The sequence below is a fragment of the Daphnia pulicaria genome, chromosome 1 (genome assembly GCF_021234035.1).
Source record: "Daphnia pulicaria isolate SC F1-1A chromosome 1, SC_F0-13Bv2, whole genome shotgun sequence".
Lineage (NCBI taxonomy): Eukaryota > Metazoa > Arthropoda > Branchiopoda > Diplostraca > Daphniidae > Daphnia > Daphnia pulicaria.
This window is the reverse complement of record NC_060913.1, coordinates 14,070,371-14,086,582: the sequence shown is the minus strand read 5'-3', so window position 1 is coordinate 14,086,582 and position 16,212 is coordinate 14,070,371. Positions and strand designations below refer to the sequence as shown.

The 16,212-nt window shown below is 37.1% G+C and overlaps 3 protein-coding genes and 3 long non-coding RNA genes across 7 annotated transcripts; 3 read left to right on the top strand and 3 right to left on the bottom strand.

The window, feature by feature from the left end:
• The first annotated feature begins 393 nt into the window (after positions 1-393).
• On the top strand, positions 394-3,076 carry LOC124337843. The gene is made up of 2 exons (XR_006917537.1): positions 394-2,125; positions 2,298-3,076. It is a non-coding gene; the product is annotated as an uncharacterized LOC124337843 (long non-coding RNA).
• A 132-nt stretch (positions 3,077-3,208) lies between these two features.
• Positions 3,209-4,725, bottom strand: LOC124336539. The gene is made up of 4 exons (XM_046790389.1): positions 4,620-4,725; positions 4,004-4,539; positions 3,730-3,939; positions 3,209-3,663 (listed from the first exon to the last, which is right to left on the bottom strand). The coding sequence occupies exons 2-4, from the start codon at positions 4,520-4,522 to the stop codon at positions 3,595-3,597; spliced, it is 798 nt and encodes a 265-aa protein (XP_046646345.1). The 5' UTR covers positions 4,523-4,539; positions 4,620-4,725; the 3' UTR covers positions 3,209-3,594.
• Positions 4,726-5,122: 397 nt separating this feature from the next.
• LOC124336295 (brachyurin-like) lies at positions 5,123-6,993 on the bottom strand. Its single transcript, XM_046790050.1, has 11 exons — positions 6,884-6,993; positions 6,642-6,789; positions 6,519-6,568; positions 6,339-6,451; positions 6,077-6,246; positions 5,906-6,001; positions 5,770-5,840; positions 5,659-5,688; positions 5,546-5,587; positions 5,366-5,479; positions 5,123-5,289 (listed from the first exon to the last, which is right to left on the bottom strand). Exons 1-11 carry the CDS (start codon positions 6,923-6,925, stop codon positions 5,233-5,235), a joined length of 933 nt encoding a protein of 310 aa, XP_046646006.1. The 5' UTR covers positions 6,926-6,993; the 3' UTR covers positions 5,123-5,232.
• A 1,175-nt stretch (positions 6,994-8,168) lies between these two features.
• LOC124338008 lies at positions 8,169-10,041 on the top strand. The gene is made up of 4 exons (XR_006917619.1): positions 8,169-9,131; positions 9,201-9,319; positions 9,497-9,650; positions 9,718-10,041. It is a non-coding gene; the product is annotated as an uncharacterized LOC124338008 (long non-coding RNA).
• A 1,138-nt stretch (positions 10,042-11,179) lies between these two features.
• LOC124337720 lies at positions 11,180-13,335 on the bottom strand. Of its 2 annotated transcripts, XR_006917509.1 has the most exons (5): positions 13,295-13,335; positions 12,358-12,652; positions 11,659-11,963; positions 11,466-11,590; positions 11,180-11,359 (listed from the first exon to the last, which is right to left on the bottom strand). It is a non-coding gene; the product is annotated as an uncharacterized LOC124337720 (long non-coding RNA). The 2 variants fall into 2 exon arrangements; XR_006917510.1 differs by lacking the exons at positions 11,180-11,359; positions 11,466-11,590; positions 11,659-11,963 and adding an exon at positions 12,246-12,287.
• Positions 13,336-13,637: 302 nt separating this feature from the next.
• Positions 13,638-15,817, top strand: LOC124337695 (E3 SUMO-protein ligase ZBED1-like). Its single transcript, XM_046791755.1, has 6 exons — positions 13,638-13,709; positions 13,764-13,916; positions 13,994-14,748; positions 14,808-15,033; positions 15,092-15,320; positions 15,381-15,817. Exons 1-6 carry the CDS (start codon positions 13,638-13,640, stop codon positions 15,815-15,817), a joined length of 1,872 nt encoding a protein of 623 aa, XP_046647711.1.
• The last annotated feature ends 395 nt before the right edge of the window (positions 15,818-16,212 follow it).

Sequence of the window (16,212 nt, the reverse complement as noted above, 5' to 3'; positions counted from 1 at the left end):
TAAGGTAAGTCCAAGACACATGGTCAATTTGTATGGTTTTATTCTTGACATTGTTAGAACTCTGTAGGTTAGGTGACATCTGACAAGGTTTCCTTTATTATTTCAACTCATTCAGATTGTGGTACACATAAGATTTTTTAGAGAATTTGTAACAAAGTCGATTCAACTGTGTTGGATTGAAAAACGTTTTCCCATCAGTTGTGAAATCATCACAAAATCATGACCCATTCTTGTTCTTTTGATACGACCTTCACGAATTGAATAGACTTTATTTTTTGGTTCGTTGGCAATCAATATGTCAAATTACAATGGAAGCAATTAATATGGAAAGCAAGACGGATTGTGCTCTCAATGAAGCTGCTGGCGGCAGACAGCAAGAGTTGAGATGAATCCATTCATTTTCATTCAAAGAGATGGGGGCTCTTTACGACTACAGTCCTTCGACCTCTGGGTCTGATCGATCCATCCTGCAATGAGGCCATGGATATCTTTTGAGTTTTGACGCATAGTCAATGTGCGTCACTGTCTAACGTCAATGGATTCAATCTAAACTCCAGTATAGGACTTTTATGCATATTTGGTTGAAACCGAATCTTGATTGAGTGATTGTCTTTCAAGTGCAGTAGCAAAATAAGGATGAATGACGAAATAATTGAAAAATTCCATTATTTCCTTGCACATTCTTTGATGCAACCCAAAAAACTTTCAAGGACCTTTCTGTCAGACTCTCTGGCCTGATTGAAATCTTTTTCTTCTTTGCTTTATCCGTTGTTCATCGGTGCATTAACAAACAACATACTGCACTTGTTCCATTTCTGTTCCACCACTCTGCATAATGAAAACAGCGTGCACTATATTAGGCTTCGTGTGGTTTTCTTTTTTTGTTGGCCAGACAGTCAGCACAGTATATAAACTTTTGTGCCATAGCATTATATTGAGCAATCCCGTGGATCAGGCAGGACGTTATTAAAACTGACTTGCTGGTGCGGTGCTGTAGAGTGTGTGCGTATATTTTTCCGTCACGAAATCAGATATCCCCTTCACCTCATGTTTCTCCTATCCAACTTTCTTGAGGAAGAAATCCCCTTTTTTGTTACTTATTTATATAATACCATTATATGACTTCCCAAGGCTGTGATGCTTGTCACGAAAGCAATACGCTGTTCATTTTTCCAAGCGCGCAATAGCTCATGGACACGAGCTTTTTTTTGTGTTACTACACGGTGTGTTACAGTACCACAATATATTCATTTTGTCTTGCGTCAGCCACTCCCTCGTTTTATCTTCAATTTCCTAATTTTGTGGACATTGAATACGCTATCCCCCCTCGGACATCTTTAACGTGAATTTCTCCTTCTCCATTGGTTTTACTGATAATAGCCCATGTCCTATTGTCCTTGTGGTTTGTGTCACATTTCGCCGTATCGGGGATGGTGCGGCATACGATATCTATTGTCGGAAATGTTATTGGGAACCTTTGTCCGGAGACTCAGGCGGACGTGGATTGCTTTTTTTACGTAATTAATTTTCGGAATCCCTTGAGAAAAATAGGGACGTACTTCTTCTCCGTCTTATTTACAGTTTGCTACTACACTTAATCTTGATCTTCCTCATTTCCACGGAATTCGTCTGGCAATCAGTAAATTATTCTTGGAAGTAAATTGATGAAATCGTTCCGCAAATATTTTCTTTGTTTCTGAATAAATTTGAATTAGTAAGAAGGGATTGGCCAACATGCCATCTTGTGAGTGCGTCTGCCATTGGACACCACTAGCGCCGTTGCGCTAAGGTTGTTTACAAAAACAAAGGCCCGAAAAATCATTCAAGGCACTGGGCTGTCGTGTCCCACTGTCTCTTGAGAAATAACAATTGAATATTTTGTCATTAATGATTGAAACCGCGAAAATAAATGCCCCCGGCTGTAAGTCGATCAAGGAATTTTAATGAGTAGGTCAGCACAAAGAACAGTTAGTAGTGCGTAAAGAAGCATTACATTTCCAGATTCAAGACCCTTCCATTCATCGTCCACATTTAAATCAAGTTAAATTTGACTCATGGCTGAAAATACGAATTCCAGACGCAAGCCTCCTTTTCCTTATTCAAGGCTATCACTTTCTCAAAATAGGTATTTATATAGTCTGTTGTTATTAATTAGTAGCATACTAAAAGCTATTAGGGTCCAAAGAAAGTGCTTTGTGAAATGTGATCCAGCAGACATGTTGGTTGGCCAAAATTAAGCTACTTTTTTTAGTTTGCTTTACAGAAATATTAATTTTTATCACTTTCTTTCATTTAAGGAAAACAAAAACTGACTCTGTTGTAGCTTCCAAGGGAAAGAAAAAGTTGAATGAACCATTAAGCAATCATAGCTCTCGTCAAGTGTCCAAGAAACAGAATACTGAAACTACAACTACTGTTACCCAAAACACAAGACTAAAAGATTCATGCGCTAAGATTGTTCCAAAATTCAAATGTGAAAGTGAATTAGAAAGAACTATAAGGTTAAGAATGGAAAAATTAAAAGAATCCCAGAAAAAACTTACGAAGTCAAAAAACGCATTACCTGAATCTTCTCCAAGACAAAAATCTACTAGCCAGCAAACTTTAAAAGCAACCAGCAATACTAGCTCCTCACAAACAAAGTTAAAAGTTAAAATTCCTTTTCCTGAGAAGAAAATTAAGGTGAATAGTCCTCATGTCAACAGTTCAATGCCACAGAAACAAAAAACTCTTATGATTTGGAAATTTAAAGATGGGACCACTGTGAAAAAATTTTGTTAGTTCTTCCTTTCATTATTTATTGAATGGTGGACAAACAGCATGTCTTATTATTATTTTTTTTTTCAGCACTATTCTCTCACAAGTATTATTATTTTTTTTTTGTATTTTGATACCTGCCACTGATGTTTCTGTTTGTAATGCCATTTTTCTGGCTTTTAAAAGCATAGAAATCATTTCTATGAGTTATGTCTGCTCTGCTTAAGTGCTTATGCATTTGCAATTTAATGCATGTGCCCATCAAACCAATCAATGATAACTCAGTTATTTGGTATAAAATACAGCATTTTGATTTAAATCTTTATTTTTCAAACTATATTTTTATCAAGATAAAGGGAAATCAGCTTATTTGCAAAGTCATCGCATCCGACCGAAACATTATCAACTTATTTCACTAGCACGTTAGCTATGTGATGACATTTTTTTTTTTTTCAATTGAAAGTTTTTTTTTCAACTGAAAGTTTTTTTTTCTCTTAACTTTTTAAAAACTTTTTAAAAGATTGTGATAAAAGTTTTTTTGCTGTTCTTCACTAAATTCCTTGGGAGTTTCTATAAGTAAAAATCTGATGATCCTCTATTTGTTTGATGTAAATTTGAATGTTAGAAAACGCGACTTTTTCCCATTAAAACGTGACGTAAGAAATGCTGGAGCCTTAAATTCTCCCTAGGAGGAAAACAAAATTGTCATTTCCTTTCATTAGACTTTGTTATTTGTGTTTTTGCCAATTTTTCTGGCTTTTAGTCTTTTAATTTACTCATATGTGAGTGCTTCCCTTCATAGTTTTCGGATTTTTCGTAAAAAACGTTTTGCTAAATTTAACTTCGCTTCAGTCTGTGATTATTTACGCGCAAAATCTCGTTAGATAGTGCCACGGTGAACGCGTCCTATAAAATATAAAATGTTACCAATAATTTAAAAAAAATTCCCGATTATTGCTGTATACTACTTACGCATATTCTTTGATGCATTTCATCCGTATTTGAAGGCGTTAAACGGGAAGGCGCCACATGATTTTCTATGCAATATTGACTGTAAGCTTTCTGTGCTGCTTTCAAACAGGGATCAAGAGAAACACTTTTTTCAATAGTTTCTCGGTAAGCCCTTTGTGCAATTTCTGCTCCTTTTCTACTCTCTTCTTGCAACGTCCCACTGGTGACACCCTTCAGAATGAATTTTCAAGATGTAAAACAATTTTCTTATTAAATCCTTTTTTTGTTTACTCACTTTGATGATATTTGAAATAAGCAAGTAAAGATAACCTCCAGCAAAACCGAAAAGTAGAAGCAGTACTGACGATAGAACTCGTGATAGAAATTCCCATCCGTTCCATACGTGAACGAAATAAACAAACCCAATAAAGGAAAACACTTTAATCAACAAAAATATTTCATTGTTTTTCCTTTGATTAAGTAAGGTGGTTGTGTCAGGTTGGATAAGAGTTTCTTCTTGAATTTGAGAAGAAGAAGTGAGGTTGATGGGTGATTGAAACTGTGACAAAGTATTGTCGTATGATTGCATCGATTGTTCTGTAGTATTCCCAGTTTCGTTCGTAATAACGGGTTCGGAAGCGTCCGGATTGTCTCTTGACAGCAATGGTGCAACAGTTGCATCCATCGATTCTTGAATAATATTTTTATAAGCGGATGAAAAGACTTGAGTGTTTTCATGTTGGTGGGCTGAAGTACCCTCTCGAATGTTCGGCAATGGTTCTATGTGGGTTTTCTTTCGTTTAAAGAATTTCATGTTTGTAGTTTTCTTGCCTGTAAAATAATAAAAGCCTTATACAAACTATTATTATCGCGATCTTCTCATCCAAGGTGCGAGATGGAAATAATATTACCGTTAAAAACGAAACCGAATGCCGGAATGCAATCGTTTGTTTATCAAATCGTCGACTCCCAAACTGTCACTTCATCAACGTATCACTAATAAATGCGTGTCGTTGTTTGATGTCATATGTTATCTCTAGTCAGACGGAGACGATAGACGTCAGATAAAGATTTACTTGAGGTCATACTGGGACTCAACAGCGTAGGTCGACCAACTGACATCCAAATAAAACAGCTTAAGATTGCGATATTTGTTGTTGGTGTTATCTTATGCATGGAATCGTTTTTTGGGTTTTTTTAAATAAAGATTGGCGTTGTTGTTGTTATTGCTTCATCACTGCAGTGTTATAGCCAGACAATCTATTTTGATTTATACAAAGTATGACTATGACTTTAGAAATATTTTACGATTATATAAAGCTGGAAAAGCGTTTTGTCTATATTCTAAAGGCTTAATTTTTTTTAAAGAAATCCCTGTGTGTGTTTAAGGAAAAATAAGAACGACGCGTTGAAATTTTTTAACGATTTGCCAATAGGAACTTTTATTTTTTTCATCGATTACATGGTTTTGTATTATTCGGTTCGAACAAATAGCCGAGTCCGCAATTTTCTTTAAAGATTTTTTTAAAGAACCAAGCCAGTGATGCTGCTGATCCAGGGCAGGTAGCTGGAAACGCGAGCCTATTTGATTTGAAAGAGGACATTTTGTTTTAAAACAAGATATTGATCTGAAACTATTGTCAATATAGCATCGTACATATCCGTCGGGGTTTCCGGATTCGCATCCAGCGGATGAAACGAAGGAGGTGACACCAATCTGAGTGTACTGTCCGTTGGCGTTAATGACGCTCATGGCAGAGCCACTGTCTCCCTATTTTGAAAACAAAAATTGGTTTCATTTATGAATTTTCCCTTTCATATTAAAGTGTTAACTTACGTTGCAAGTGCCAGAGTTGGTGTCAGTGAAGGAAGTGCAGATCTAAACATGTCAATAGAAACAGTCGTCAATCATTTAACTGTTACAAACTAATTGTTAATTAAAATTATTACCGTGGATTCCCTAATAATGATTCCGTAGGTCTGAAAATGTGAAAGAAAACAATATAGTTTTTAGTAACCGCAATCTTTTAACATTTTATAGTGTTTAGATAGAGATATTACGTTTTTGCATTCATCGTTGGTGATGACAGTGACGGTAGATTTCTGCAATGTCGGGCTGATGCCACCAGGTCCTATAGGAATAAGTCTTGTTTAATTTCAAACAGAAAAGGATACCATTTTAGCTTTCAAAACATACCATCGGCAGTCTTTCCCCATCCGGCAATATGGGCTTCAGCGCCAACGTACAAGCTGGTGTCAGTTGGGTCTTGGAGGCAAATGGGGCGGACGAGATCTGCAAGAGTTCATTCGTATTAAGCCATATAATTCTCGAGTACAATTTCGTGATCCCAATCCAATTCCGACTCACCTCCGCTGATGTCAACGGGAGCTGGGAGCTTGATGAGGGCGACATCTCCGTTCAAAGTATTGGGGTTCCAGTTGGGGTTGATGTATTTCTCAGTTGCGCGGATCTCGAGACGGGTTGGCTCGGTGACGCGAACATTGTGAGCTCCCAAGTAGACATCAAAGTACAGAGCACTAAGGTACATAAAACGAATTGTTTTAGGGACAATCTTATTGACATGAGATCCTCAAATAGGATCTGTAATACGCTTTTGTTGTGCGCTTACCCATCGGCGCAGTGAGCGGCAGTCAAAACCCACTGATCGGAAATCAGGGCAGCAGTACAAAAAGATCCACCGCTGATGAAAAGAGCAGCGACCCACGGGAATTCATTGGGAGTCTATATAGTCGATTAATTGAATGATCATGAAAATGCACGATGTATACGCTGAATGATTTATACTTACAGCTTCAGCTCCGTTGATGATACGGGCGGGGTTAGCTACACCGCAAGCGGCTGCAATCAAGTTTTTAAAACACAATTAAAATTTGATAATAAAAAAAATATTGCGTTGTGTGTCGTTACTCACCACGGAAGTCCTTGGATTCACGGGTTGCCTTGTGTCTCAAGGGGATCTCTTCAGCACGCGGGATGTGACGGGGAGCGGTAGGATCGGCCCATTTCTCCTCGATTTTTGACCAGTTCCTCTCAATGGGGAGAAGGACTTGGCCCATAGACTATAGAGAAGTTAAAATTCGAGAGATTAGATTTGAGAAAGTCAACAATTTATTGGGCCAACCTTAATTAATTTAAAAGTTCTGTCAAAAATACCTGAGCAAAGACGCAAATAGCGAGACAGAGAATAACCTTCATTTTGACGTTTAACAAAAGAATGCCTAGTTCATACAGCCTCGGCTTTCTGCTTAAATAGCTCGTCAACGATCCGCATCATAGGTTGAAGCCATTCGATTTTGCGATAAAGAAAACCCGGATTCACCTGTCAAAATTGGACTTCTATCTAGACCTTGGAGTTCAAAATGGATACACATGACGTCCGAACTAACGTATCACTATCACAATACGTGTGTTTATTTTCTGACGTTTATTTTAAACAAAAACATGTATCAAGGTATTTTGAAGTTGGCAAACAAGCTTTATCGATAACAAGTCCGGTTTCATCAGCGTGTTGTGACCATAGTATTGACACACATGGAACTTTGAAATTCAGGACATTAGGATATATGGACTAACTGGTTATTACTTGGTTTGTGGAGAGGATTTAGATAAGTAGTTAGATATCAATCGAATGTCTGATCGAACTATGAAAAACAAAATTTGAGACATGCAGTTCAAATAAAACTGTCCTTGATAAAAATGTAGAAGGCCTGATATGAGTCCATAAACAAGGTACTAGACTGAGATCTACTTAATATAAAAAGTTTTATTCTAAAAATTTGATTTTTTTTAAATTAGTCTTATTTTTTGAAATTTTACATTGAATTATGTGATATTACGTAATCACTAATCAGAAACAACTCCATCCTTGATGTCGGTGTTGTTGATTTATTGATTTCTGTTTAGGCAAATTTTCCAACTATAAATTTCGTCATCTGTAATATGTTCACAATCAATTGCGGTATTTATCATTTATTATTAAATTTTTTATTTTCGTTTGTTTCATTTTTAAATTGTTGTTTTCTACTATTGTTTTGAATTTTGAACAAACTAGCCGCCGCTGTCTCCGCCATTGAATGAGAGTATGAGACACCTAGTAGTAGAAATTATTGCTAGACTTGCTTATTGACTTGTAGTCTATGGTTAAACGTTTCTTTTTTCTGGCGCAGTGGCGCTAGAAGGCATAGACTTTGGTCATTTTTAACTGTCAGAATAAGTTTAGTTACGCTTACTTTGCACATCTCTAAAATTTTTTATCGATTCTACTTCAAGAAAATTTTGGGTGGTAGCTGTCAGTTTCTGTTTCGACAACAAAGCTCACTTGTTAGATTTTTAATAATGTGTTTTTTTTTTCTACTTCCGGTTTTCTCTTTTAAGTCAGTAGTTCAGTAAATATTCATCTGACGTACAAAAGAACCACATATTCGTGATCCTCGTTATATTTGTGGTAAAGTTCATGTCTTATTTTGTACGAAAGCGTACTTCCGGTTTTTAGAATTTTCCTGAACTAGTTCACGGTTAAGGGGATGTGGGGTGTAGTGGACTAGAGCGTCAACACTTTGGAAAAAGGCAATGAGGGTCTGTTTTCGAACCCCAGCTGAACCCGTCATAAAACTGTAAGTAGCGCCCTTGAGGCAGCATGCATAACACAGGATTCTTGATTGCTTTCAAGGATATGACGTTAAATATATTGCGGTGTGTTCAATCACATCTAAAATGGAAACTGAAGGCGCTTTGAGCATATAATGGAAAGGCGCCATATAAATACGTACATTATTACATTATTATTATTATTAGTTCAGGAAAAATCTCGATTTTGGCCAAATTTTCGATTTCGTTTAAATCACCCCTAATCGACCCCAAATTTCACGTAGATCACGAATATTTAGTTTATTTTGACGATAGCTCAATGGTTAAGGAGCTATCGCTGACGCTTACTTCCAGTATACTTCCGGAAAATTTGCATAAAACTAGCAATTGAGCTTTGTTCTCTGTAGAACTCTAAACACTCCAAGATAATTTAAACAAAGATAAATGGTCTTTTTGATTACTTTTATAACTATTTTGACTATCTAAGGCCAGTCCTTTAGATAGTGAGTTTTGGACGTGTCAAATAGATGGCGTGAAAGAATGTTGTTTGTTGTGTCATATATGGGTTTATGGCGGCTCGTTGTCAAAAGTTCAGTTACAGCTATTTTCTTCGAAAATTACCAATGAATTCGTTGGTAAATTAACTAGATTTCGTGAGCTATTTATTTGGCATCTGTTCTTTACCGTTTATGTGTTTAATATCATCATCATCATCATTTCTCATCCATCTCCAGGAGAAAATGTGAAAGGTGCATGAAGCCTGTACTGTAAAAATCCTGGTATCCAACTGAATATGACATCCAAATGACAGAGTGTACGTAACAACCAATGTTAGCTTTAGTTTAGTATTGCTGGAACATATATTCATCTCATCTTTTATTAGGATTCATCACTATTATTGGCTGAATCATTCTATGTGACTTGCCAGATCACCAACCCCACGCATGGACCAATCTCTCATTCCATCTTCTAGAGAACCTTGGATAACCGGTGGTTTAGTGTGTAAGTTTACTTGTCATGTCACCAAACTTATTTTGTTGCAGTCTAATATGTATTTATAGTATTGTTCTGCACTTACGTCTATCTAACATTTAAGTTTAATTATTCTTTTAGATCATAGACAACAAGCACATTGATGCCACAAATTATCAACAAGGTGACTTAATTTTTTATTTACAGGTTCTTAGGTTTCTAATGTTGCATGACAGACTTTATGAGAAGTCATGTCCATTGAAGAAAAAGGACTGACTCACAGTCAAGGTAACCTGTCGGCTGCTACCCTTGAATATCCCCTTTTACTTCATGAAAGTGATAACAGGCATCTTGATTTGAGGTATTGCTTTCTGTCGCTAAAATTGTATTTAAAATAACTGTCGTCCTAATAAATGTTCTGCCTACAGGGTAACTCCTTCGCTGCTTATCGTGGACTTCATCCATCGGTGAAACCAATGACAACCAGGAGGAAAAGAGTGCGCTGGTTGAACTGGGACTTGCAAGCTCAGCCGGTTTCCATCTCCCTGTCATGCAGTCAATTAAGGACTGTCTCTCCCCTATCTTGATATACTCCATGTGCGAATTTAAAAGCAGTTCACCCAAATGAAATGGTTAGCATTTGTCCGTTTGTTTTATAATTGTTTTAAAACTTGTACCTATAAAACAATTGTATTGTACCGGACGCTTTGTTTATTGAATTTTTTTTTCATTTTGGGAATAAAATTTATTTAATTCAATTAAAATATTCTTAATAAAATTAAAATTGTTTTTAATAATTAATTTTAGCTGAACATAAATCTTAAATTTTTATTTAAATTTTTTATCTTTCTTATTTAATTTATTTAAAAAAAAAATTTAAATTCATAAAGATTTCGTATTTAATTGTATAATTGTATATTTTTACGAGTTTAATACATAATGTGAGATAAAATGGCAATCATGTTAAGAATTAACATTATTTCAGGTTCAAGTTTTAAGTATGCAGTTAATATTCTTAACATCGCTTGAGACAACCGCAGTTTTAACTTCATGTCAAAGAACTTCAACTTCAGCTGTAACATACCACAGTGGGAAACAGAATACCATCAAATAGTCTAAATTATACACTACACGGATATAACATAATAAAATAATATTTTAGTAAACAATTAGGGGCCTTGGTGTAGAAGGCAAGAACAGCATACATATTCTTGTAGTATTCCGTCCTACAGTGGTGTAGTACTTAGACACCTCGTTGTTGTGTAGTATGGCAACGGTTAAGTGATTTGTTAACAACCGTTTCCAGGAGACATCAGTACACCAGTGATCAACCCAGCCTTCAACAGTTCACACATCAACATCAGGTCTATCTATTCAATGAAAAAATGAACAATTTGAAAATTTACCGTTCTTATCAACAACAACAAATTATAGAATCGATTCACAACTGAAAGTAATAATGAATATTTACCTATGATTAGAAACCGATTTTATACGATGAAGCAGTTGGTGACGAATAATGGGCTACAGTTGGTTGTAGTGAAGTATTTGGACACTTCGGTGTAGTATTCAACCGCTTCGGTGGTGTATTAAGCTGTAGCCTCGGTGTAGTAGCCGGTAGTAGCTGTGAGAAGAATAGTAATTTAAAGCATCAGTATGGTGAGCTCGAAAAGCGTATTACAAATACGCTTGGTTAGTTCAACTTTGTAGTTTAACGTTAAAGGTTGTACTTTGGAGCTTTGGTGGTGTAGAACTTGGAAGACTCAGTGTAGTACTCAGGAGCTTTCGTGATGTGACTCGGGGAAGAGTAATACTTCGGTGTAGAAGCTCGGGGCAGCATAATTTTGGTGTTGCACTCTTAAGCCTTGGTAGTGTAGTATCTCGCAGCCTCTTAGTGTAGTAAAGTGGTTTTGCATATGTTGACGTTGTGTAATAAGGCGGCGACGCAGTGTTCTATTTCTTTCGCTGCTGTCGCTTGATATCCACCATACACAGGAAACATCAGTACACCCGTGGTCGACCCAGCCATCAACGATACAACACCCAACAGCAGCATGACGCCATAGTTTGCTAGACGATAAATTGAACATACATGATCATATGTAATAACAACTAGCATATTAACAGAAAAAAGGAAGAGCTCATTTACAGTTCTATGTAAAAGCAAAATATTTACCCATGATTGCGAACTAGTGATACAACAAAGATTGCAGTTGATGACGAAAGGTGCACTGCATTTACTGTTGCCGTGTTGGAGATTCTATCGACTGGTTTCTTTCCCTTTCTTTCTCCTTTTATCGACTAGACAAAAAATAATTTGTATTCGATTATACTCAGGTACACCAGCACTGATAGAAGTTTGGGAATACTTAAGTTTCTCGGTATACTAAGCTGGAGCACCGTACGTGGCTATGTAATACCGTTTCGATGTAGTACTAAGGGGCTTCGGTTTAGTAGTTAGATGAAGCGTTGGTTGTGGTGTAGTAGACTGAAGTCTCAGTGTAGTATTTTAGTTCAACGTAGTACGAAGAAGCAGCTATGTAGTGATTCGGGCTACGAAGTACTCAGCCACCTCAGTTGCGATTGTTAGTTTGGGGCGGAGTATTACTCGGGCGATTCGGCGTAGTTTTCACCAACGTTGGTAGTGCAGTAAGTTTGAGCCTCGGTGTAGTAACTGAAATAGAAAAATACTTGGTGTAGTAGGTTGATGTAGCACACGAATTGGTGTAGCACACAGGTGCCTTGGTGGTGTAGCACACAGGTGCCTTGGTGGTGTAGCACACAGGTGCCTTGGTGGTGTAGCACTTGGGAGCCACGATGTAGTAAGCTGGGGCAACGTAGGTTGTGGTGTAGTACTCAAGGGCCTTCGTGAGGTACTCGGGCACTGGATAGAATAATTCTGGACCGCGGTGTAGTAGCTCGGACAGCATAAGTTATGGTGTAATATTCTATAGCCTCGGTGGTGTAGTAATTAGCACTTCGGTCTAGTATTAAGCAACTTTGGTGGTATAGTAAGTTTGAGACATTTACAAGCCAACAATTATACGGAACTAGCCATCAAGCATTACCTTAACGTGTGTACAGGTGGCTTGGCAAGAGACGAGACGACACATCGACAAAAGGCAGCCGATGAAACATACCCGACAGCCACCTAGCAACATCGACTATTTTGCACAACAGCTCAACAATGCAAGGACACCAACATGGGCAAATAACATATTTGAGTATGATGTTGAACTGAATGTCTGCACAAGCTTCATTTCAGGACATCACAACTGGAAAATAACTGCAAAACCAATGCTCACACCATGAACACAGCATCAACACCATTGGCAGCTCCAACATCAAACTAACCAAGGAATCCTATAAATGAAAGGAAAACAATGAACCAATTACATTTTCAAATACAAAAAATAAGGGAAAATTTCTGTTTTATAAATAAAAATTGCAATTCTATTGAGCAAATCTTTTCACAAAAGCTCTTATTTAGAAACATAAAGTTGTTGTAAAATGTCAAATCAGGAATTCAATGTCCAACTCAATTACTAACAAAAAAACACATGTAGCACACATACTTTTTCTGTTGACTAAAATTTAGGCAAAGTGTTAACCCACCTAAGTTTACTAACAAGTTAAGTGCATGTCTGAAAAGCTCTTGGCATAAATTAACTGGAAATTGAAACAATTTGTAAAACAAAACGCAAAGAAGCTCAGACTTTACTACTCATCAGTTAATAGAATAATAAGACTTTTTGAAAAGAAGTCGCAAAATTCTAATTCAGAAACAAAGTCTTGAATAAAAAGTTAAGCAACACAAATACTTTTTACTGCATGGAACGAAACGTGCAACATGCATCACATTTAAGGAAAATGTACAGCATGCCACATGCAATTGCCTTTTCCAATTGCATGTGGGAATTTCCTATGAATTAAAGGCGATGTTACACGTAATGAACCACACAAAAAATAAAATTTTATAACATTAGCGAATAAAGATGGAATTACCATGTCTATGATCAGAAATGTCACGTAAGAAAGTAGTCAAGTACCCAGCATAGTGTTGTCGAGTCTACTCGACAAAGTACTCGATACTCGAGTAGGAGACGAGTACTACTCGGAGGGCGGGTAGGAATCGGGTGAATTTACTCGTACTCGAATTTCAGTGCCATCTATTGGATGCGATAATAACTAATCCAACTAAGGCGCCAAATTTATGCGATGAACAATCAATTTCTTCTCTCACTTTATATTGCCTTTATTAATTTCCCATTCCATTTATAAATTTGAGTCTGCAATTCGCACACATCTTCCATAAAACGAGTTAAATGGGCGTTTTCCAAGTTTTTCAATGGCTTCTATAGAAAGTGACGACGAATATGTTGACGTTTTTGATGGTTTGGTTGAGGAGATGAATATTGAGGTACTGTAATTTTATATTAAGTTTGTGTTCAGGTTACTTATTCTATACTTAAAGGTTTTGGATAACGTACAAGGGTCTAGTTCCTCATATGTTAGTCCTGTTTGGAAATTTTTTGAAAAAGATCCGAAAGACGAAACGAAAGCTCGATGTAAAATTTGTTCGTCGATGCATAATCGCACTGGTAGCTCAACTAGTAACCTCATTAAGGTATTATGTCATATTTTTCGACATTTCTATCTGGTTAATAGAGTACGATTTAATTTTTTCTTTTCAATTTTGTGTAGCACTTGAAATCGGTCCATAAGATAGATCCTGGCTGTAAAAGATTGCCCAAAAAGGGAAAAAGGGTGGCTAATAAGGGAAAAGCTACGAAGAGCAAGGCTGACATTGAGTTGGACCGACTTTATGTTATGTGGCTATGTCACGATCTCTTGCCATTTCGAACTGGAGAAAGCAAATATTTCCAGAACTTCATTGCTGCTCTAAAGCCTGATTACGTCATTCCATCAAGAACTAAAATCAGCCAGCGCCTGGTTCCAGAACTTGCAAATGAAATTCAAGAAAAACTTGTCAAGATCCTACAACAACGGGATGTTACAGACGTTGTGTTGACAACTGATGCTTGGACATCCAAATCTTGTGACAATTATGAGGCTCTTACTGCCCATTTCATTTGCAAGAATTTTGTTTTCAGATCGGCTACGTTAGGTATAAAAAAACTTGACAACCAAACAGCGGATGGGCATGTGCAACTAATTGAAAAAATGGTCAGCAAACACCAAGGGCTAATGGAACGAGTAACAACATTAACTTCCGACAATGCGGAAGTAATGAAAGCCACTTGTCGAAAACTTGGAGTCAGTTGGTTTGGATGTATTCCTCATACCATTAATCTTGTCGTAAAACATGGTCTCAATATTTCGGATTGTGCAAATCTTCTGGCTTCCATTCGGGCAATCGCTTCTTACTTTCGCCGAAGTGCGAAAGCAACTGCTTTATTGACTGCAGAACAAAAAAAACTGAATCTTCCAGAGCATAAGTAATAGCTTTTTCAATTTTCACAAGATTTTAGCTCATAAGTATGATTTTGAATTTTAGGATCATAAGAGACAATGAAACCCGCTGGTCGTCTGTTTACTTCATGCTGGCCCGTTTTCTTGAACAACATAAGGCGATTTATAACGTCTTAACTGATCTTAAATCTGATCTAGCTTTTCCGTCCTTATCTGATTTGAAAGACCTTGCCATGCTGAGGGATTATTTGAAACCCTTTCAAGAAGTAACCACAGTAATGTCGTCGGAGACGAATGTTACTGCCTCGTCGGTAATTACTACTAGAAATTACATTATGGTGTTTAGAAATTCTAACATATTTTTTTAAGGTGATATATCTCGTCACTGAACTTATGCGCCATGCTTCAGATTTCAGTTCCCAATGTGCAAACAGATACAAAGTTACGGCAGCTGTTGCTGCTACCATGAGAGCTTCAATGTTAGAACGAGGATTTCCTTCCTATGCATCCAACAAAATCCTTCTTCTTGCAACTATACTGGACCCACGTTATAAAACTGCTGGGCTACCAAATGACGAAGCAGTTCATATGGCCAAAAGTATTACTTTTTTAACTTTTCAGTCTTACTTCATAAATTGTTCTTACTTTTTCATTAAAGGTGAGTTATTTCGCAAGGCAGCTTTGCTTGACGACAACAATAACACCATTGATGAAGTCGAAATCGAGTTGCCAACGAGCCAACGCCCAAAATCTATTTTTGATCGTCTGGAGAAAAATCGAGCCCTTGTTAATCAGTCAAACTCGAATCGTGCTGGGTGTCGCCTAGAAGTTGAGTCATACCTTTCGGAGTCGGCTATTGGGAGACATGATGACCCTTTGCAATGGTGGAAGGCCCGACAAAATATATATCCTCGTCTTTCGCTTTTAGCAAGAAAAGCACTTTGTATCATTGTCAACTCTGTTCCCTGTGAACGCTTCTTCTCAAAGATGGGGCTGATTATAACAGATCGCCGCCAACGTCTTAGTCATCGTAAGGCAGGTTTGATCGGGTTTATAGCCCAGAATTTGCAAATTCTTTCTGAAGAATCTGAATAAATCAATGGTTTCTCCGTCGAATGTTTTTCAATCACTTTAATTTTGTTTGAACTTAATATCTACATTATGGATTGGAAAAAAATTTATTCTCCGAAATAATGTAATGGTTAATTCTATTTCGACGAAACTTATCTTCTATAACATGATTAAATAGGCTATCATTGTCACCGGTTGTCACAATTATTTTCATATTATAATCCCGGTTTTGAACCCGGGCCGCCCTCATGCCAAGCGAAGTCGATGCAAATATGGCATATAAATTCTTTCAGTTTGGGTGAAAACTTTAACATCATCAAACCTCTCCTCTATGAATCACCCGAGTAGCGAGTAAGTACTCGAGTACTTGGCGGGTAGGAACCGGAAGTACTCATACTCGAGTACTACTCGACAACACT

Coding starts and splice junctions, on each gene's coding strand:
- LOC124336295 (XM_046790050.1), bottom strand. CDS start 6,925: ATGAAGGTTATTCTCTGTCTCGCTATTTGCGTCTTTGCTCAG. Junction 6,569..6,641: donor TGAATCCAAGGACTTCCGTG/GTGAGTAACGAC, acceptor ACTTGATTGCAG/CCGCTTGCGGTGTAGCTAAC. Junction 6,452..6,518: donor TCATCAACGGAGCTGAAGCT/GTAAGTATAAAT, acceptor TCGACTATATAG/ACTCCCAATGAATTCCCGTG.
- LOC124337695 (XM_046791755.1), top strand. CDS start 13,638: ATGGCTTCTATAGAAAGTGACGACGAATATGTTGACGTTTTTGATGGT. Junction 14,749..14,807: donor CTGAATCTTCCAGAGCATAA/GTAATAGCTTTT, acceptor TTTGAATTTTAG/GATCATAAGAGACAATGAAA. Junction 15,321..15,380: donor AGCAGTTCATATGGCCAAAA/GTATTACTTTTT, acceptor TTTTCATTAAAG/GTGAGTTATTTCGCAAGGCA.
- LOC124336539 (XM_046790389.1), bottom strand. CDS start 4,522: ATGAAATTCTTTAAACGAAAGAAAACCCACATAGAACCATTGCCGAAC. Junction 3,940..4,003: donor TTATTTCAAATATCATCAAA/GTGAGTAAACAA, acceptor TTCATTCTGAAG/GGTGTCACCAGTGGGACGTT. Junction 3,664..3,729: donor AAATGCATCAAAGAATATGC/GTAAGTAGTATA, acceptor TATATTTTATAG/GACGCGTTCACCGTGGCACT.